This window comes from Metarhizium acridum (assembly GCF_019434415.1).
Source record: "Metarhizium acridum strain ARSEF 324 chromosome Unknown scaffold_29, whole genome shotgun sequence".
In the NCBI taxonomy this organism is placed as follows: domain Eukaryota; kingdom Fungi; phylum Ascomycota; class Sordariomycetes; order Hypocreales; family Clavicipitaceae; genus Metarhizium; species Metarhizium acridum.
Window position 1 is genome coordinate 91,471 of NW_027094017.1, and position 18,807 is coordinate 110,277.

The 18,807-nt window shown below is 47.8% G+C and overlaps 5 protein-coding genes across 6 annotated transcripts; 1 reads left to right on the forward strand and 4 right to left on the reverse strand.

The window, feature by feature from the left end:
• Positions 1 to 960: 960 nt before the first annotated feature.
• FUN12_1 (eukaryotic translation initiation factor 5B) lies at positions 961 to 5,489 on the forward strand. Of its 2 annotated transcripts, XM_007816777.2 has the most exons (4): positions 961 to 1,909; positions 2,054 to 2,560; positions 2,634 to 4,639; positions 4,771 to 5,489. In XM_007816777.2, the coding sequence occupies exons 1-4, from the start codon at positions 1,433 to 1,435 to the stop codon at positions 5,015 to 5,017; spliced, it is 3,237 nt and encodes a 1,078-aa protein (XP_007814968.2). In that variant the 5' UTR covers positions 961 to 1,432; the 3' UTR covers positions 5,018 to 5,489. The 2 variants fall into 2 exon arrangements, with proteins under 2 accessions (XP_007814968.2, XP_065976585.1); XM_066117987.1 differs by having other exon boundaries at positions 961 to 2,560.
• A 151-nt stretch (positions 5,490 to 5,640) lies between these two features.
• SSE1_1 (adenyl-nucleotide exchange factor sse1) lies at positions 5,641 to 9,065 on the reverse strand. Its single transcript, XM_066117988.1, has 2 exons — positions 6,675 to 9,065; positions 5,641 to 6,605 (listed from the first exon to the last, which is right to left on the reverse strand). Exons 1-2 carry the CDS (start codon positions 8,259 to 8,261, stop codon positions 6,234 to 6,236), a joined length of 1,959 nt encoding a protein of 652 aa, XP_065976586.1. The 5' UTR covers positions 8,262 to 9,065; the 3' UTR covers positions 5,641 to 6,233.
• A 1,369-nt stretch (positions 9,066 to 10,434) lies between these two features.
• On the reverse strand, positions 10,435 to 12,741 carry J3458_004088 (uncharacterized protein; the record flags this gene model as incomplete). The annotated part of the gene is made up of 3 exons (XM_007816775.2): positions 10,435 to 12,364; positions 12,461 to 12,627; positions 12,706 to 12,741. The coding sequence occupies 3 exons, from the start codon at positions 12,739 to 12,741 to the stop codon at positions 10,435 to 10,437; spliced, it is 2,133 nt and encodes a 710-aa protein (XP_007814966.2).
• Positions 12,742 to 14,283: 1,542 nt separating this feature from the next.
• Positions 14,284 to 14,540, reverse strand: NMD2_1 (mRNA decay protein; the record flags this gene model as incomplete). Its single annotated transcript, XM_066117989.1, has 2 exons — positions 14,284 to 14,387; positions 14,447 to 14,540. 2 exons carry the CDS (start codon positions 14,538 to 14,540, stop codon positions 14,284 to 14,286), a joined length of 198 nt encoding a protein of 65 aa, XP_065976587.1.
• Positions 14,541 to 14,995: 455 nt separating this feature from the next.
• Positions 14,996 to 18,393, reverse strand: NMD2_2 (mRNA decay protein; the record flags this gene model as incomplete). Its single annotated transcript, XM_066117990.1, has 6 exons — positions 14,996 to 15,295; positions 15,365 to 15,519; positions 15,617 to 15,908; positions 15,981 to 18,040; positions 18,100 to 18,144; positions 18,204 to 18,393. 6 exons carry the CDS (start codon positions 18,391 to 18,393, stop codon positions 14,996 to 14,998), a joined length of 3,042 nt encoding a protein of 1,013 aa, XP_065976588.1.
• Between the last annotated feature and the right edge of the window lie 414 nt (positions 18,394 to 18,807).

An 18,807-nucleotide genomic window follows, 5' to 3' on the forward strand; every position in this document is an offset into this window, starting at 1 on the left:
TTTATAATTTAATAATTATTTAGCGTTAATTATTTATACGATAAACTTAAGATTAATACTTTAATAGTTTTATTTATAGGTAGATTAAATTAGTAATATAAGTTGAAAATATTATTCTAGAAATTAAGAAATTACTTATTTATATTTAAATTTTACACTTTTACGCGTTTTAGAATTTAGAAAATATACTAAAAGGTATTAGATTTCTTAAAGTATAATAAGCTATTATATTACTAGGGGAATTAAGGCCTTTAATAATCTTTATATATTAGGTTTAAGTGAAAAGATACTAGTAATATAAACTATTTATATTACTTTATAATAGCTTTATTACATTTACTAGTTATTAATTATATTAAGATATAAAGTTTACCTTACTTTAATTAATATTATAAATTTTATAATAAAATACCTATATTATTCTCTTTATATCCCTTAATTACGCGGTAATAATATTCACTATAAATTTTAATATAAAGTTATAATAGGCGAATATATATTCTATTTAATATATATTTATTAATAAGATTAATTAATTTTAATTAACTATTAAAAATTAATAATATATTTAAGCGTATATATATTATTTTTTAAGAGTTTATTAAGTATTAACATATATTTTATAAATTAAATAAATCCCTTTATACTAATAATATACTTATTAATTAATATTATATTAGACTTAATAAATATAAACTCTTAACTTTAAGGGTAAGCTTAATAATTATAAAACACGGTGTTTAATTAATTTAACCTTATACGTGGTTAATATCGTACTAACACGCCCTAAAAGCATGTCTAACGCGATATCGCAAACACCCCCCCCCCACGGTACAGTAGGTAAGTACGCAATCTCGGTACGGAGTATTTAAAATACCTACTAGGTATAAGTTTGCAGCAGTTTACAGCTTGCGTGTCCTGCTGGGCGCGGCTTCTGCAGTAAAGTCTGGTTAGTAATACCGCCTAGGCGCCATATTGACATTATTCGAGTGCACCCGCCTGGGTTTGTCGCCTCGGAGCTTACCTGATATGTCCATTGAATGTACGGAAGAGTTGCTCCGTTCACTACCTCTAGGTACCTAGGTAGGTACCTAGGTACTTCAGCCTGAGCCTCAATGTCTGGCAGTTGACAGGCCTAGTCCACTAACCCTCAGCATTCAACACCAGTTGACCCCTCCACCTTCCCCTCCTCCACCGTACTAAAGTTCCAAAAAGTGTCCCGCTTGTCACGGGGAAACAAACCAAACACCCAGGTAGGCATCACCAAAAATTTTTAGGGTCTTCTCGCGCCGGCCCAACCACGCCTTGGCTTTCGTCTCGTCGCAGACCACTATTGTTATTTATTTTATTTTACTTGATTTTATTTCATTTCATTTTCCTTCCTGTGCTCTGGTGTCCTCCGGCCGCTCTTAAACTGCACGAATCCATCGAGATGCCGCCAAAGAAGAAGGGCAATAAGAAAGCCCAGGACGACTGGGAAGCCGATCTGGGTGAAACCATCGCACCCCACGCCAACGAGCCGAATGTCGCTGCTGCTGACGCCAATGTCGATGCTGATGCCAACGGTGATGATGCCACCGGTGGAGGTGGTTTGATGGCCATGCTACGAAAGAACAAGGAGAAGCGAAAGAAGAAGGGCCTGGCAGATGACGACTTTGTTCAAGGCGAAGACGCCCCCGGTGCCGGCCCGGCGGAGCTGAACACCAAGGCACCACAAGAGGCTACCTTGGAGGATGAGTTTGCGTTGCCTGAAAAGAAAGGTAAAGCAGCCAAGGGAAAGCCAGCGGCCAGAAAGGGCGAGCCCGCAGATGAGGATGATGATGATGATGTCAACGGTGGCAGAATTCTCACCAAAGCCGAAAAGGAAAAGTTGAAAAAGGAGCGTGAGAAGCAGCGTAAGAAGGAACAAGTATGTCTTTTCTCCGCATGTCAAAGGCTCTACTTGGGCATCGCCCTATGATGCCTAGCTTGTCCAGTTCTCAGAGCAAAGACCCTATGTCGCCTCAATTCTGCGGCTTGCTAACGCCTGACAACTTTCTCTCTTTCACATTAGGCCGCTAAGAAGAAGACCACTGCTCCAGCAAAGGCTGCAGAACCAAGCAAACCAGCAGCTCCCCCCAAAGATGCCACCGCCGCCCCAGCTAGCCTGGCACCTGCCGCTGGTACGGAGGCGGGAGGGAAAAAGAAGAAGATTCCTGCACATCTCGCCATGCTCCAGAAGCAGCAGGAAGAGCTCAGAAAGAGGAGAGAGGAAGAAGAGCGTATGCAAGCCGAAGCCAAGGCCCGTGCTGAGGAGGAAGAAAGACTTGCCGAGGAGGAGATCAAGCGTAGAGAGGAAGCAAAGGCTCTCAAGAAACAAAAAGAAAAGGAGAGAATCGAGCAGCTGAAGAAGGAGGGCAAATTCCTTACTAAGGCTCAGAAAGAAGAAAAGGCCCGAAATGAGCGTAAACTCCAGCAAATGTTGGCTGCAGGCATCAAGGTCGGGCCACAAGAGTCATCTGACGAGCCCAAGAAGAAGGTGGTTTATGATAACAAGAAGAAGAAGCCCAGAAACGAGAAAGTGAGTGTGATCCCGTCTTGTGTTAGAGTCTCGAGTCTCTCATATCGCGGAACATGTGCTAATTGTATTCTAGGTCGATGAGGACGCAGCCCTTGCGGAAGCTGCGGAGAGAGCTCGGCTGCAAGCCGAGAAGGCGCTCAAAGAAGCCGAGGAGAAGGCCGCTCTCGAGAAGGCAGAGGCAGAGGCCAAGGCTGCCGCAGAGAAGGCTACCGCGGAGAGTGATATTGAGGATGACTGGGAAGCCGCCGCTGCCTCAGAAGACGATGTCAAGGATAATTGGGATGCGGATTCCGAGGAAGAAGAACATTCAGCTGCTACCAAGACAAACGGTAAAGGCGACGTCAAGCCCGATGTGGAGAAGGATGAAGAAAGGGACGACGACGATGACGACGAGGACGATGATGATGATCAGTCCGAATCGGAAGACGAAGAACTCTCAGCTGCCCAACAAGCGGAAATGCAGCGCAAGAAGGAGGCTGCTGAGAGAAGGGAAAAAGCCCATCAAGCTGCCTTGGCAGCCCGATCCAAGGACAACCTGCGGTCTCCTATTTGCTGTATTCTCGGACATGTCGATACCGGAAAAACCAAATTGCTCGATAAAATACGTCAAACCAATGTCCAGGAAGGCGAGGCTGGTGGCATTACCCAGCAGATTGGTGCTACATACTTTCCCGTCGATGCTATCAAGCAGAAGACTGCCGTAGTCAACCAGAACAACGAGTTTGAATTCAAGGTACCCGGTCTGCTCGTCATTGACACGCCTGGTCACGAGTCCTTCTCCAACTTGCGGTCCCGTGGTTCATCTCTTTGCAATATTGCCATCCTAGTAGTGGATATTATGCACGGTTTAGAGCCTCAAACTCTTGAGTCTATGCGCCTCCTTCGAGACCGTAAAACTCCATTCATTGTTGCCCTCAACAAGATTGACAGACTTTACGGGTGGAAGAAAGTTGATAATAACGGTTTCCGCGAGAGTCTGGCTTTGCAAAATAAGGCCGTCCACAATGAATTCAAGAAGCGATTGGACGAGACCAAACTTGCGTTTGCTGAGCAAGGATTCAATTCTGAACTCTTTTACGAGAACAAGTCCATGTCCAAGTTTGTATCTCTGGTACCTACGTCTGCTCACACCGGAGAAGGTATTCCTGACATGCTCAAATTGATCGTTCAGCTCACTCAAGAGCGCATGGTTGGCTCGCTTATGTATCTTTCCGAGGTCCAAGCTACTGTTCTCGAAGTCAAGGCTATCGAGGGTTTTGGTATGACCATCGATGTGATTTTATCAAATGGTATTCTTCGGGAAGGCGACCGAATAGTATTGTGTGGCACGGAAGGTGCTATCAAAACAAATATCAGAGCCTTGCTAACACCAGCACCCCTGCGTGAGCTGCGCCTGAAGTCACAGTACGTGCACAATAAGGAAGTTAAGGCTGCGTTGGGTGTCAAGATCAGTGCCCCTGGCCTTGAAGGCGCCATTGCTGGCTCTCGACTAATGGTTGTCGGCCCTGATGATGACGAAGAAGATATTGAAGACGAAGTAGTGGCAGACCTGGCAAGCCTGCTCAGCAGAGTTGAAAAGACTGGTCGAGGGGTCAGTGTCCAGGCATCTACCCTTGGTTCCCTGGAAGCCTTGCTGGACTTCCTGAAGGACTGTAAGATCCCTGTTGCAAATGTTGGAATCGGTCCCGTTTATAAACGAGATGTCATGCAGTGCGGTATCATGCTGGAAAAGGCTCCAGATTATGCTGTCATGCTTTGCTTTGATGTCAAGGTAGACAAGGAAGCACAAGTGTATGCTGAAGAACAAGGCATAAAGATCTTTACTGCTGATATCATCTACCACTTGTTTGACTCGTTTACCAAGCACATGGACGAAATGTTGGAGAAGAAGAAGGAAGAATCCAAGATGCTGGCGGTTTTCCCTTGTGTCCTCAAGCCTGTCGCTGTGTTCAACAAGACCAGCCCCATTGTCATAGGTGTTGATGTTGTCGAAGGTCAGCTCAAGATTAACACGCCAATTGCCGCTGTCAAGACGAATTCAGTCACCGGCGCCAAGGAGATTATCAATCTTGGTAGAGTGTGAGTTGAACATAATTCCTTGCTTACTCCTTACCTCCGCCCTCAATCAAAGACCTTTTGGGAGGGGGAAAGGGGGGGGGGGGGTTGGACTATATATCGTTATGAATGCTGACGTCTGTCTGTCTCAATAGTACCTCAATCGAGCGAGAGCACAAGCAGATCCCTGTTTGCAAAAAAGGTCAGCCATCCGTCGCGGTCAAGGTCGAAATGGGTGGTCATCAACCCACTTATGGCCGACAGCTCGAGGAAGGTGACACTTTGTACAGTCTGATCTCTCGGGCTAGTATTGACTGCCTGAAGGAGTTCTACCGCAAAGAAGTAGCTACCGATGAGTGGCAACTAATTATTAAGTTGAAGCCACTTTTCGACATCAACTAGTTAATTGGACGGTTAGCCCGCTTCCAGGTAGGCAAGTTCTGGGAAAACTCAACGACAGAACCTGAAAGGCGGCTGTATTTCCTGATTTATTTTACATCGATGTGGTATACTAAATGTACAACGTCGGCCGAAATATCGCTAGCGTTGATGGAAAACGGAAGCAGTCAGTTATGCTGCATTTCTCAAGCTCTTTCCTTTATACTGGCAATTGTTTCCTGGCAGATAGTAGGGGCAGCAGCAGCAATAAGATATGGGCGAGAAGAAATGAGCCATGCAGGTTCCAGAGAGCAAGGTTGCCCCTCAGCCTTCCTTGCGCCAAAATCGTCGGCTTTGATGGTTTAAGCTTGTAATTTCAATAGCTAAGGATGACATTATACGGTTCAATGTTAGACGTAAATTGTTAATATGCCACCATACAAGGAAAGATTGAACTGTGTAATGTCTCAAGGTCTTCTTATCTGGTAGCGTGCCACAGGTGGGGCTTTGTGATGGGTCACAGCCACAGCGTAATGTAATGACTTTCTGATGATACCACATGGATGGAACTCTGCTACGTTAATCCTATGTCTAGAATGGCATAAGCGAACTATGCAGCATGGCGTCAGGTGTGTATGGGTGCAAGCTTCGGCTCAAGGTGCATATATTTAAGTAACGATAGCAATGGCATGTAAGCAATTATTATCCAGCCCTCGCTTTCTCTCGCTAAGAATGGCGTACAGTTATGTCTACGAAAAAAAACACAACTTCCTGGCCTTTAGAAATCTTCTATACTACTTTTGTGATTGGTCCTCTTTTTGCGATATAAACCCCATGGAGAACTTCATTCCACCCTGTATTGTATATTTCATTTTTGATGCGTAAGTGCCATCCATTTCTCCACCATATTTACTTATTTCCCATCTATTCATGCAGATCCTCTTCAAACATGTCTATTTATTTGGACTCCGCAGGCTCTTCTGGCTGGGTCTGAGGGGCGTCGGCATCCTTCATCTCCTGGTCGTTAGACCCTTGCTGAGCAGCCTTTTCCGCCTCAGCAGCCTTGCGAGCCTCTTCCTCAGCGGCTCTTTTGGCAGCCTGCTCGGCCTCAATACGCTCCTGAACGGCACGTCTCTCGGCCTCAATTTTCTCAAAGTGGCGCTGAACGATAGGCCCAGCAAGAGCTCTCAGCTCGTCAAGCTTGGCAATATAGACGCCCTTGGAGGCATCGTCGCCCTCATCATAGAGCCATTCCTAGAGAAATTAGTCTCACGATCACGTTTTTGGTCTTGGGTAATGCGCCTACCTCGGCAGTTTCCAACTTGGCCTTGATACTCGTCTTCTCTTCGTCACTGGCAAACTCGGCGTACTGTTCGTCGAGTTTAGCGCGAAGATCATAAATGAAAGTTTCAAGCTCGTTCTTCTTCTCTTCCGTATCAGCGACGAGTTTGTCCTCCATGACCATGGCTGACTCCTTCTCGCTCAAGGCGGCCTTCTGCGCGGCATCCAAAGAAGAGGTTCCACTGGAAATGGGCAAGTCGCCCTTTCGGACCTGCTTCTTAACCTTTCTAGTCTTCTTAGGGGCATCCTCTTTTTTATCTGTATCCATGGCCTGCAGTAAAGTATCAGATTTGGGATTCACAGGAGGAAAAATTTCATGAACAGGGCAAGAGAAACTTACATCGGGATCCTTTTTCTCACCGTCCTCCTTTTCGTCTTCCTTAATTTCCTCCTCAACTTCCTGGTCTTCGACATAGTAACCATTTTCGACATTAAGGATGCCGTGAATGTTGACGCGAGCCTTGAGTTTGCAAATCATGAACTCATCCTGACCCTCGGCCTTGACGCCCTTGACAGAGAATCGTCCAATCCAAGGGTTCTGCTTGCCTGGCAGGTCTTCGGGCTTGGCATACCGAGCTTCGAGATCGAATGGTTGCTTGCGGTAAAAGGTCAAGATCTTAGTCGACGGAAGAACATTACCCTTGTTGAAGACAGTCAGGCTAGTATCTTCGTCGGGGATGTCGGCAGCTTTCTCCCAGGCAAATTCGATGGGGTAGCTGATGATATCTTGGACTGAGAAGTCACGCACGCGAAACACTGGCGACAAAATCGCGCAGCTGAAAGCGCAGCCACGGGCGACGGCCTCGTCAGCATTCATTGTATAAGAGAGGGGTTTCCCGAAAAAGGCCTGGATACGCTCCTTGAGAGCAGGAACACGAGAGCCGCCACCGACAATCTCCACGATATCAATATCATCCTTGGTGAGCTTAGCCTGTGCCAAGGCCTGCTCGAGAGGTACCTGCGTACGGTTCAGAAGGGGTTCAACCATAGCCTCAAACTCCTGGCGAGTGATCATGGCGGCAACATCGATATCGTTCATTAGAGACTCAATATTGACAGGAGCCTGTTGGTTGGCTGACAAAATCTTCTTCGTCTTCTCGGCGGCGGCGATTGTACGGGCCATGGCGCGTCCGTGAGTGTAGATGTCGACCTTATACTTGCCCTTGAACTCCTTGGCAAGATGGTCAACAAGGGCTTTGTCAAAGTCCCGGCCTCCAAAATTGTGGTCCCAAGCAGTACCCTTGACGGCGAGTTCTCCTTTCTTGAATTCGACAACGGAGCAGGTGAAGTTGGCGTGGCCGATGTCCACGAAGCACACACGACGGGGCTTCTCCTCTGGAGCGGGAAGGTCGAGCTTGGTGATACCCCAACCGAGAGCAGCCGCAGTGTTGTCATTGATGAGGCGGAGGAGTTTCAAGCCAGCAATCTCAGCGGCATCAAGTAGGGCTCGGCGCTGAACATCAGAGAACCACGGCGGAACGCTCATGCAGAGATCTGAAACAGGCAACTTGAGTTCGGTAGCAGCAATCTGCTTGATTTTGCTCAAGTAGGTGGCAACGAGCTGAGTAGCTGTGAATTTCTCCGTCTTGCCGAGATAGGATACCTCGACACCAACCTGTCCATTGATATCAACAAGTGGGGCGGTGATGTACTGCTGCTCAATTTTGACGTCGGGGTCGTTGAAGGATCGACCAGCGAGGCGCTTCAAGCAGCTCACTGTGTTCTTGAGATTGGTGATCTCTTGGGTCTTGGCGGCCTCTCCAATATAGCGATTCTTGGAGCCGAAACCAACCATGGAGCTATGACAGCGAGCATTGTCAGTGTACGAGGAACTCAAGAGGAGGGGGGCATAAGAGCAAGACAGCAAGTTGAACACATGGTTGCTTGTGATGGGAATTGGAGCAGTGGGTCGACAGATGATCGGCATGAACTTACGGGGTAGCTCTGTTGGAAACCTCGTTGGTGATCTATGAGTAGGATGTCTATTAGCACGATGTATTGCAAAATAGGTGAGTCAAAACGGAAGAACGACATGGGCGGAAGGGACAAGGCAGGAAAGGTGCAGGAAGTATCGTCAACATACCACGTCGACGCCACGGTTTCTGGCGACAGCGACCACCGTTTGAAGCGTTCCAAAATCGACACCTGTTGAAGATGGTACGGTCAGCACATTGCTCCCAACTTCTGGTCACACGTACAAAGAGATGGAGGGCAGCAAGGCGCTAGAAGCTAAAAACCGCCAGCGAGCAGCCCATAGCGATGCCCGTCGGCAATTTCCAGGCCGAGGACGAGCATTATAGCTTCCAGTACCCCAAATGCTGGTGCACCTACGTACCCACGACGCTCATTGTGCCTGTAGTTTGCAGACTTGGCGCTCTGCAGTGTGATTTTTCAAAGTCGTTATGTTGTCTCTATCTCTTATCGCAGCCACAGAGAGGGGAATCGGGCGGGACGCGGGGTGTTGACGACGTGCAAGACACAAGTACAGCGTAGCGTGGAGGAGGAAAGCGATGCGAAAGAAGAGGAGAAGGAAAAGGATTCTGATTATTGAGACGTTATAGACGTCAGAGGGCACTCGGCAGAAAAGGTAACAGCGGGAGAGGGCAGGTTCGGGCTTGGGGATGAGAGAAGGCTGGCCGGCAGAGTGGATGCACCTTGTTCGGGTCGACAGGACGTTCGTTGGCTGGTCGAGTGGGCGGTGTGTGTTGCAGTTTTTTAACTAGTGGTTTATTATTATTATTTTTTTTTGTTCTCTTCCATGAACTTCGCAACGGAGGGGTTGAGGGGCAACACCTTTTTTTTAAACACACACACACACTGTACTGGGTACGCAGGGGGAGGAGCCATCGCATGGCAGCTTCTAGTTCTTACGGCGTCCTTGTGGAGATACCCGCCATGACAAGGGGGCATCTGGCCAAGGCAACAGTTCAGAACCATCCTGGAATACGTCTTTGATTAAACTAGCAACCTGCCACATCTGAGCTTTCAATTTCACTTTCTACTTCCAACTTTCAAGGTCAAGATGCTGTACCACGTTGAGGGCATCAATCACCCAGGTATGGAGGTCCCAGGATACTTGGATTATTGGCAAAGCCCACTAAGGTCGGATGGCCGGAGCTGTACCTCCGCCGTCTCCAGTCGCCTGAATACCTACTAGGAACATGAAGGAGTATGTATGCCCCCAGCCCCCATATGAGCATAGGTACCCAGTACCTAGGTACTCCGTACCCCATGGCGTCCGAGCTGGGTCGATGTGGCTGCTCCATGTATGTGGAAGCAGGAAGAAGTTTCTAGAGTCAACCTTGAACGACGACATTCTGTATACCTACCTACCAGGTGTCCAAGCACAGGAGGCGCAAGAGGCCTGGTGTTTTAGTGACTATCACTAACCTCATCAGCTACAACAAGACGGCTCTTTAGTATTTTTATTTAATATATCAGGCTTTTGACAGCTCGTCAGTGTCGTCACAAGTTTAGGAGGTAGTAAGTATATCTTCCACCATCAGCCCTGCAACCGGACGCAACGCGCTGTATAATACACAAGTGGCCCATTTTCCTCTCGTGGGCCTCTTATGAGCACATGATGTCTTGTCAAATTTCATCTTGGCGCATATTAGTAGTACTCTGCACGTCAGCCCCATTTCCATACGTGTGAGGGCGGCAAGGCGGTTGGCGGTTCGCAAACCTGATAATTTTCTTCTCGTCAGGCATTCTGTAGCCTAATCCAGCAGAGCCCGAGCCCGAGCCCGAGCCCGAGGCAGGGCAGGGCCCAACATGCCTGGCTATGCATCGCATCGCAAACCGGACCATTGATGCGCCAAGGCAATGCCAACCAAGCTCGCCTAGTGTCACGCAAACTCAAGAATTGCATCAATGGAATGTACATCTCCTGTTGGCCTTGTATTGCCATTCACAGATATTCACAGCATTTGTACTTGTCTCTTGTTATCGTCAGTGCCATACAAAGAAAACGGATGACACTAAAGGGTTCCAAACGACGAAACCATGTATGGATCAAGTCCGCAATTACACCACAACTATCATCAGTCTGCTAAGATGCCGGCTTTTTGCCAGTGACAGCCAAACTCAACAGTTGGCATTTAAAAAGCAATTCCCACGTCATCAACTTGATTCCTGCCCTGGGAAGTTTCGCTTGCTTGCGGACCGTTTTGCCATCTGGCGTTTAGGCTAGGGCCTGTTCGTGGACGTTGCTCGAGTCGCAGTCTTTGAGCCTGGTGAGCTATGGCGTATTTCCTCTTGTCCTCATCACTCATGTACGCATCACCCTCACCGCCACGCGCCAATATCCCATCAGCATCGTAGGCTGGCCATGGGTTGGCTTGTTCGGAAATTGGCTCAGCATGCTGGAGATGTCGTCTACTGGCGTACGGTACACCCTTGATATTCCTCGGACCGGAAAACTGGCCATCGACAACGTCTGGAGGGCGCACAACACTTCTCTTGCGGACGATTGGAATTCCAGGGCCTTGGTTCTGATGAACTATTGTCCTTGCCTCCTTTGCCGGTTTAAATGTTTCCGGGACAATATTTAACTCGTCGCCTTGCCTCTCTGCCTGCTCCGCAGCTTCTCTGGCTGTAGTGTGTATGTCGGCCGCAGCAGCATCCGCTCGTGGGCCCCCCCACGTCCGTTGCCCAGCCGTCAGAATTCCGTACACCATGTAGTACCAGTTAAACAGGGGGTTTAGGACGAACATTAGAGGATAAAACCATATCTTGAACCTCTTCAACTTTGCGCCGAAATATAGCATAAGGAGCCAGTTCAGTCCCAGAGACACTGCCATAAACCCCACAGGCAGATTGCGGACGCTCGCTGTAGTAGTTAAGAGCGCCAAAACCATGACAAAAAATAAAAGTGCCGTGGTTCGAATGGTATTTTGCATGAACCGCACTAATATCAACGCTGGATATCTCTTCCATAGCCTCCAGTCAGTTAGCATACAGACCTCGTTCGTTATAAAACCCAGGAACCATCGGCGTCTTTGCTTGACGAGAGATGCATAAGTTTGTACCGCTTCTGTCTTGCAAAAGGCGGAAGTGCACATCTGAATTTGATACCGCTGTTTGGCTCCTATCATGAAGAGATGGGTGAGCCAGCGATCCTCGCCGAGGTGACATTTGGCATAGTCAAACAAGTCATCGCACTCCTCAGCCTTGTCAGCAAAGTAGTATTTGGCCATCCTTCTGAATGCTGAAAAGCGGAGCATTGTCAATGCCCCAGGAAGACACGTGACCGAGCCACAGCCAGACTCCACGGTGCGTTCGAATAGTTGGCCGTGAATGTACTCCATGTCTTGGAGCAGTGTAATAATGCTGTGTTTCTTGGTCGTCGAGGTGATTACTCCAGTCATGGCGAGCATTTTTCTTGAATTTCCAGGGCTGAGTTCCATATCGTAAACAAAGTTCTGGAGGCATACTCTATCAAGGATGCAATCTGAATCGATAAATAGGATAAAAATGTTGTCATTCTGCTTGATGTAGTCGGCGTACACGCGATCAATAAGTTCAAAGGTTGACTTTTGACACTGTCTTTTGCCGCCATGAGAAAATCGGGACACTGTGATTCGAACACCCTTGTAAATAACGTCGATGCAGTTAGGATACGAGTCTAATGTAGTTGGTACCCCAAGCAAGCCCAGTGTGTTAAGATAGAGCTCATCTACCTGTTCACCATCAAAAGAAAGGAAGACGTGAATGCATGGGGCAGGATAGTCACATTGGACAACAGAATCAATTGCGCTGATGAGGACGTCAGGCTCCTCGCGATAGCATGGCATGACAACAACGACTTTGGGAGCCGTGTAATCATCCAGAACCCTCTTTATACGCTTTGTGCGCCCCAAATGGTTTGTGACGAGTTGGTAGATGCAAAAGAGCCATGGAACCGTGAGTAAGATGGAGAAACTCCAAAAGGCAAACCACTGCAGGAAAGATGTGACAGCTTCTGGCCACCAGTTTGCTATAGCGGGTGGCAGGGGAAGAGTGACGATCATAATAGGGAGGAAAATGCATCTTTTGATCTCCGAGTTAATTGCAACGCACTGCGGGTAAGGGCATAGCGACACCGAGTCCTGTCTTGCCAGGCAGGCGTGGGAGCTCTAGACTTACCGAAGCAAAACAAAAGCAGAGCCAACAACTAGGCAGAGAGCCCGAATAGACCAGTGCTCTGCCTTTCCGAACACCTTGATTAAGCAGTACATGAAAGCCGCGAGCCAAAGAAACCACTCAAAACAGGCCATCAGCATGAGGAGTCCGACAATGATGGTGTATATAACCTATGTCGAGCAGAATACTGTTAGTTATCTCGTCACGACTACCTTGACGATTGGAACAGAAGATCCAGAAGGGCCTACATCTTTAAGCGGCCAATCTCCGATAATGACAGCCATTATGCCTGCGCAAAACGTTGGACAGTAAACGTCCGGGCTGAAGAGGAATAGGCCCTATTCTCGGTCAAGGACAAATACACGATGGGTAGAATCTGTCTCGCCAGTTGTGCAAGGTGAGAGGCGAGCATGGAGTTCAGGAAGAGATGCAACTGAAAGATCTGAAACAGGAATCCCGTTTTAGCTACATATAACTAGTTACCTAGGCAGTTACACACACAATGGTCCTTGGATCGGGGTGAGGTCTGAGCTTGTGGTTGGCTGTGCACGGCAAGGGGAATTTTCTGGGCCGTCCCTCGCACTCATCGAACGATTCGATTGGTATGCTCAAAATCAGAGAATAATGATGAGGTCCCAAGTTCGTTCATCGATTGGATTTACAACATTAACTTAAATCCATGCGAGGTCCCCAGCGCCTGAATATCTGCTCAGTCGGGTGCTTGGGACCAGACGCACAGTGCCGAGAAAGGCCCAGCGCTGAACCGTGGTGCTGAGTTTAGAACGGGAAGGTACGAAGGCACCTTCTGGGATTGATTCGATTGATTACTTTAGGTACCTATACGTACTTAGGAGGCGGTAGGGGTGTTTTGGTGACTGTGACCAACTCATCAGCTATGACGAGACAGCTTATTAGGGTTTTTTTATTTAATGTATTAAACTTCTGGTAGCTGGTGACAATGTAACCTGTCTTGTGTGTGATAGTTGTGCTGTCAACAGAACCACGGGCCGCGTGAGTAGGTACGTAGTACCCAAGGTGTATTTGACATCCCACGATACTACAAAAAATGGCATGGGTGCCCATCGATTGGCTAGTAATTATGCATGTCACGCCGTTTCTTATGCAAAAACATTAACTAAAAAAAATCCACAAAATGTTGTCGAAGGAGTCTATTGTCTCTCACATTTGGGGGCCCTTTTGGCATATGCTAGTCAAGATCGATCAGCTTGGAGATGCAAAAGCCGGCGGCAGACAATTCGTCGTGCCCATCTGATCTGGTAGCGCCAGCAGTAACATGAGATTGACAGCTGCTCAGCGGCAGGTCTTGGCCTGTACACAGCAAGCCTCGTCTAAGAAAGGCCTGCTCTCTGAACTACCTAGGTGGTCAAGGTATATCGTGATCACCCTCTAGCTGTGGACACTCGGTTTGCATTATAATCTGGAATCAGCTCTCTGAAGCGGCTCCAATGGAAAGATGTTCGTCATCGCGGCGCAATCCAGCAATCCAGTCTGAAGAACTGATGTCACTTTTGCCCGCATCATCCGCCTCAACGTCTAACCGACGTATCATGGGGAACTTTTCTGATTCTGTTCCCGACATTCTTGCGCGTTCGTCCCATCAGCCCATTGGTTCATTGAAACCCTTCTCTCACAACCAGCCACCGTCACGCAGCCCCAAGTGCTAGACTCTCATATGCTATTTGTGCGCTGTAGTTGCTCCTGTTATGGCGAATCAAGTCTTTCTCTGGTCTTTTCATGACCCGTTTTGACTAAACGAATTTTTGGTGCGGATTATAATGTATCATTGTTGACCTTGTGCCGAATTATTACCAATCAACATCACTCAATTGAAGCTTTCTAACCCTCTGACCCCGATCCTTACTCGAACGGTCAACTCGGTTGTGATGAAATGTTGTTGCTTTCTCACTACCTACAGAGAATGTTAGTGGAATAAATGGTACAGGACGGGTCTAGCTTCGCCAATCTTACCTTCCTGGTCTTCGCTTTGTTGGAGATCGTAGTTGAGGACCAGATTCTTGATGCGCTGCTGTTCTTCCTTTTCAGCCTGCTGCTGAGTCTTCATAGCGATAGCGAAGGTAGAATCAGATGGCAGCTCAACAGTGCGAGTCTACGTGTGCGCCATTAGTGAACAATACGATGAACATAGAACCCTTGCATCATGAATACAAACCTGTTGTCGGTTGCCTTTCTTTGTCAAAAGCGAAAAAAGCCATTTTATGGTTCGGAGCAGACGGTTCCTGATCTTGAGAAGCACCCATAGACGATTCCCGATTCTTTGGTCTCACGGGTAGAGGCACATCGAACAGTGGCTTACGTTCGAACTTCCGAGACTCAAGGCTTTCAGCCAGCATCTTCGCATATTCTCGCTCAAAATCAGCCTCGTCTTCGGGGTCAACAACTTCCTCCTGGCGGGTGACCACGATGGCTTCATCATTGAAGTCACTATCATTGGCAGACTCATCATCTCCATCCTGTTATTCTCAACGTTAAAAAAATAAACGACGACTACAACGGTATTCAGCTTACCTCAACCTCATCATCTTCCGAGGCACTTTCTTCATCCCCCTCACCGTCTTGTTCGACGTCATCTACATCAGCATTATCGTCGTCGGATGACGCTCCACTGGTGGCGTCATCTACTTCGGCAGCCCTATCAATACCTGCAGTCTTTTGATCTTGGATTATGGCAAGTTGAAGCGCTTTAGTTGCTTCTTCAAGACTGGTGGCGATTTTCCATTGTGGTCTGGTGAGTGAAAAGACGTCTTGAACGACAAACTCGATGTCCATAGGCAGGGAAGATTTCGTTTGAACATAGTACTATCAAACAATATTAGCTGGCATTCAGTGTCACAAAACTGAAACATGCCCTAGTGTTGCAGCCCTTACCTGGAAGAAAGATAGAAAGTAATCCAGCTTCTTGCCGGCAGCTCCTCGATTAAAAAACATTCCGCAGGTTTCCAACATCGTAGAAATGAGGCGAATACGAAAGAAGTCATCTGGAGCGTCGAATGGGTTAAGTCGACCGGGAATTGGTGGTCCTCCTACGGCAATAATAAGCAAAAAAAAAGAGAAAGAAAGAAAGAAAGAAAAGAAAGAAGGAAAGAATCCTTTGCCAGGGAGCCCATTGTAACTACTCACCATATCCAAATGTAAGAATTTTGTACATGGTGTCAAAGATGACAGGGTGCTCTAGCATCCTGTAATTATAAAGTTCTCCGAGATATTTCACTTCTGCAATTCGGCGTTGGAAGAATCGAAAATCATTTTGTTCTAAGCCTAAGTTGACCGACTCAATAACATTGTCGATCACTTTAACAACGAATTCTGGGTGATAACGGTAGACAGCGCTCAGGAGAATGCCTAGCAGGTGAATATTTCCATACTTCACCTTTCCAGGTTTGGAAAAAACCTTTTCAAGGATAGACACGACCTGGTAAATCTGAGTCAGCAATCTCTGTGTGGATTTCGGTCGGACCTGCGATCATGATCCGCCCAGCCATACCTCAGTTTCTTCCCAGTGGAGCCTCCGAATTTGCTTCAGAATTTTGCTATAGTTGCGTTTAGTCATGTCGCTATACACCAACTTCGCAATAAAGAGTTCCATTGGAGTTCGTTCCTTCTGCTCAATAGCAGGCCGTTCAGGAGGATCGACGTAGTATACAGCATTGTCGATGAGCATACGCTCGGGTTGTCCAATGTGCTGTACAGATTTTTTTCGCTGCAAAGTTTCGAGAAAGCTGGCCATACGTGGTGCAGTCTCGGGGTTCTTGAGAAGGTATCTGCCACAATTTTCGATCAGGTTGCACAAAATTTCGATATTCATGCGCGAAAAGTCGTCAAGGCTGACTTTAAGGCAATGAAATACAACATGTTCAGGTACGACACCAAACTTGGTAAGTTCAGCCAGGTATCGAATATTGCTGAGCCTGACTTGTCCCAAAAAATCCTTTTCTTTTCTCCGCTGCAAGCTTCGAAATTCTGCATCTAGGTAATCAACCAGTCCTTTGGGTACGTCGGGCATATATCTGCCAAGTGTAGCTACTAATCGTGACCAGGACGGGAGTAAGTCGCTTCTCCCCTTCGGAACTTCTGTGAGGGCTTTCACAAGTCGATTGCGAGAGGCTTTGGAGTTGAGAAAGCAAAAGTCAATGGCAGTTTGGTCAATAACGTCCTTGTTTGTAAGCTCTGGTAAACGGGCCAACAAGGCATCGACTTGAGCACCAATAGTCTTATTAGCTATCGCCATTGATTGATCTTCAACAGCTTCAGCAGCAGCCTTTGCGGAGTCCGAGTATTCGGAGACGGCGTCCGTTCTCTTGCCAACTTGTTCCTCGCCGTCGGCCTTCTTCCTCCTGCCGTCTTCAAGTAGAATCGGCGGGACTTTGCCTTTGAGGTCGACGAGATTTTCATAAAATCGACGCTCATCCTCATCTGTCCATATTCCGGCACCTTCGCCCATAGTTCGCAAATACTCGCTAGTCTTGACCAAGCCTATTGAGCCACTGGAGCTGGCAAGGGCATCGTCCGACTCTTTCAAATCGGGCATCTCAGCGCCAATAGCATCAGCAATGACCTGCGCATTAGATACCAGGCGTTCCTGCGCTTTGACCTGCTTCTCGTAGTTCGCTTGGCGGTCCTCGAACACTTCACCGGATTTTACGTAGGCTTCGGCATTTCGACGAGCTTGAGACTGGATAGACTTTTGGTCCCTCACAATATGCGCTGCCACATCGTCAAAATACTTTTTCAAAACTTTCCTGAATCGCTCTGCCATGTCGGGTGGTGTGAATGGTTGCTGATCTAGAGTCTGGTTTAACTCGGTGGCTTCGTCCACCACTTGTAAGATGTCGTTCTGGCTGCTTGTAGCACCATCTTCCTCGACCGTTTTCCGACCGTCTGACCCGGTCGGCTTGATGCCTAAAATATCCCAGCTGAATGATTTAACAAAAATGACAAGTAGTGGCAAATTGGCGTGTTCCCGGTCATAGCCAAGGAGGTCTTTGAGCACTTCTAGGGGGAAAGGTTCAGCAGCACCACCAGCCTTTGTTGAGCTCGCTCGATTCTTGAGCTCAACAGCCTTCCCAGTAGCAGCACCCTTTGTGGCATCATCAGGTTTCGTGGCATCATCCAGGGTTCTGACAACGCCAACCAACCACAGCTCGGTGATGACTCGCAGGAGGGCTCTCTGACGGGTGATTCTTTCTTTTTCTTCTTTCTCGCGGACATCGATGGCCAGACTCTTGAGAGAAGTCTTGTCGGGAGTAGCCATTCCCTTACCCAGTAGCCAGGCGAGGTACTCGGTGAACTCGGTCGGTCCAAAGCGCTGGTGTAGGGCGCTCACAATCTCAACGCCAGCTTCAATCTCCCCCGGAGACTTGAGCCTGCAAAGACCCTCATAGCAGGCGGCTATTATCTCGGAGAGATACTTGTGCAGGCTCAGAGTCCGAATTTCTTGTAAAAAAGTGGCCAGTGTAGCGGGGCTGATGGCGGTCCGAAGACGCTTGATGAAGGCTGTATTTTTTTTCAGCGATGAATCGAGTGAATTGGAAATGACAAGAATATCTGCATAGGGACTAGGTTAGCTAGAGTTCAGTGAGCAGTAGATGATATGAGAGACAAACCATCCTCCCCATCCCATGCCCTCATATTCAGGGTGCGCAGCTCGCCTGTTGTCAAGTGTTGTCAGTCATGGCAACAGATGTTTAATGGTAAGCGAACAGGTTACATACGCTTCCTTTGCCGGTCCATGACAAACCCTTGATGCTCGTGACAAGCCAAACGTAGCTCGAGGATGGCGGTAGATAGTTGACGATGACGATGCACGTGGAGAGGGCAATCAGAAACGGCACTGCAGGTGTTGCTGTCAAAAGCCAATCAGCGAGCAGATTTGCAAGATTTTGTGGGCTGTGCTGCATGTCAAGACATTATTAACTAATGTCTAGTCTAGTAAGTTAGTAACTACCTAGGTACCCAGTGCCTACTCCGTCCAGTTGCACGAAGAGCATTCAAGGCTCCAGTTTGCAATTTGCTCGGTGAATATTGAATATTAAACTGGTGTGTCCTAACAGAGTTAAACAAATTCCGAGGTTGCTTATGGTCGTATGTTTTTCTGTCTAGGGCGGCCGGAGTCAAAATTTTCAATGTTGTCAAATGTCTACCGGGAACCTGGTGTTGCTCCCGTCCCTGTCCCCTTCCTCCGCGGCAGTCACAGAGTCACAGTGCCTCAGGTACCGAGCTACTAGGCACCTACTAGGTGGAATAGTATGGGCCAGCATGGCAAGTAACGTCAACGTTGAAATGGTCTATGTCATCCTGCTGCATGTGCCGAC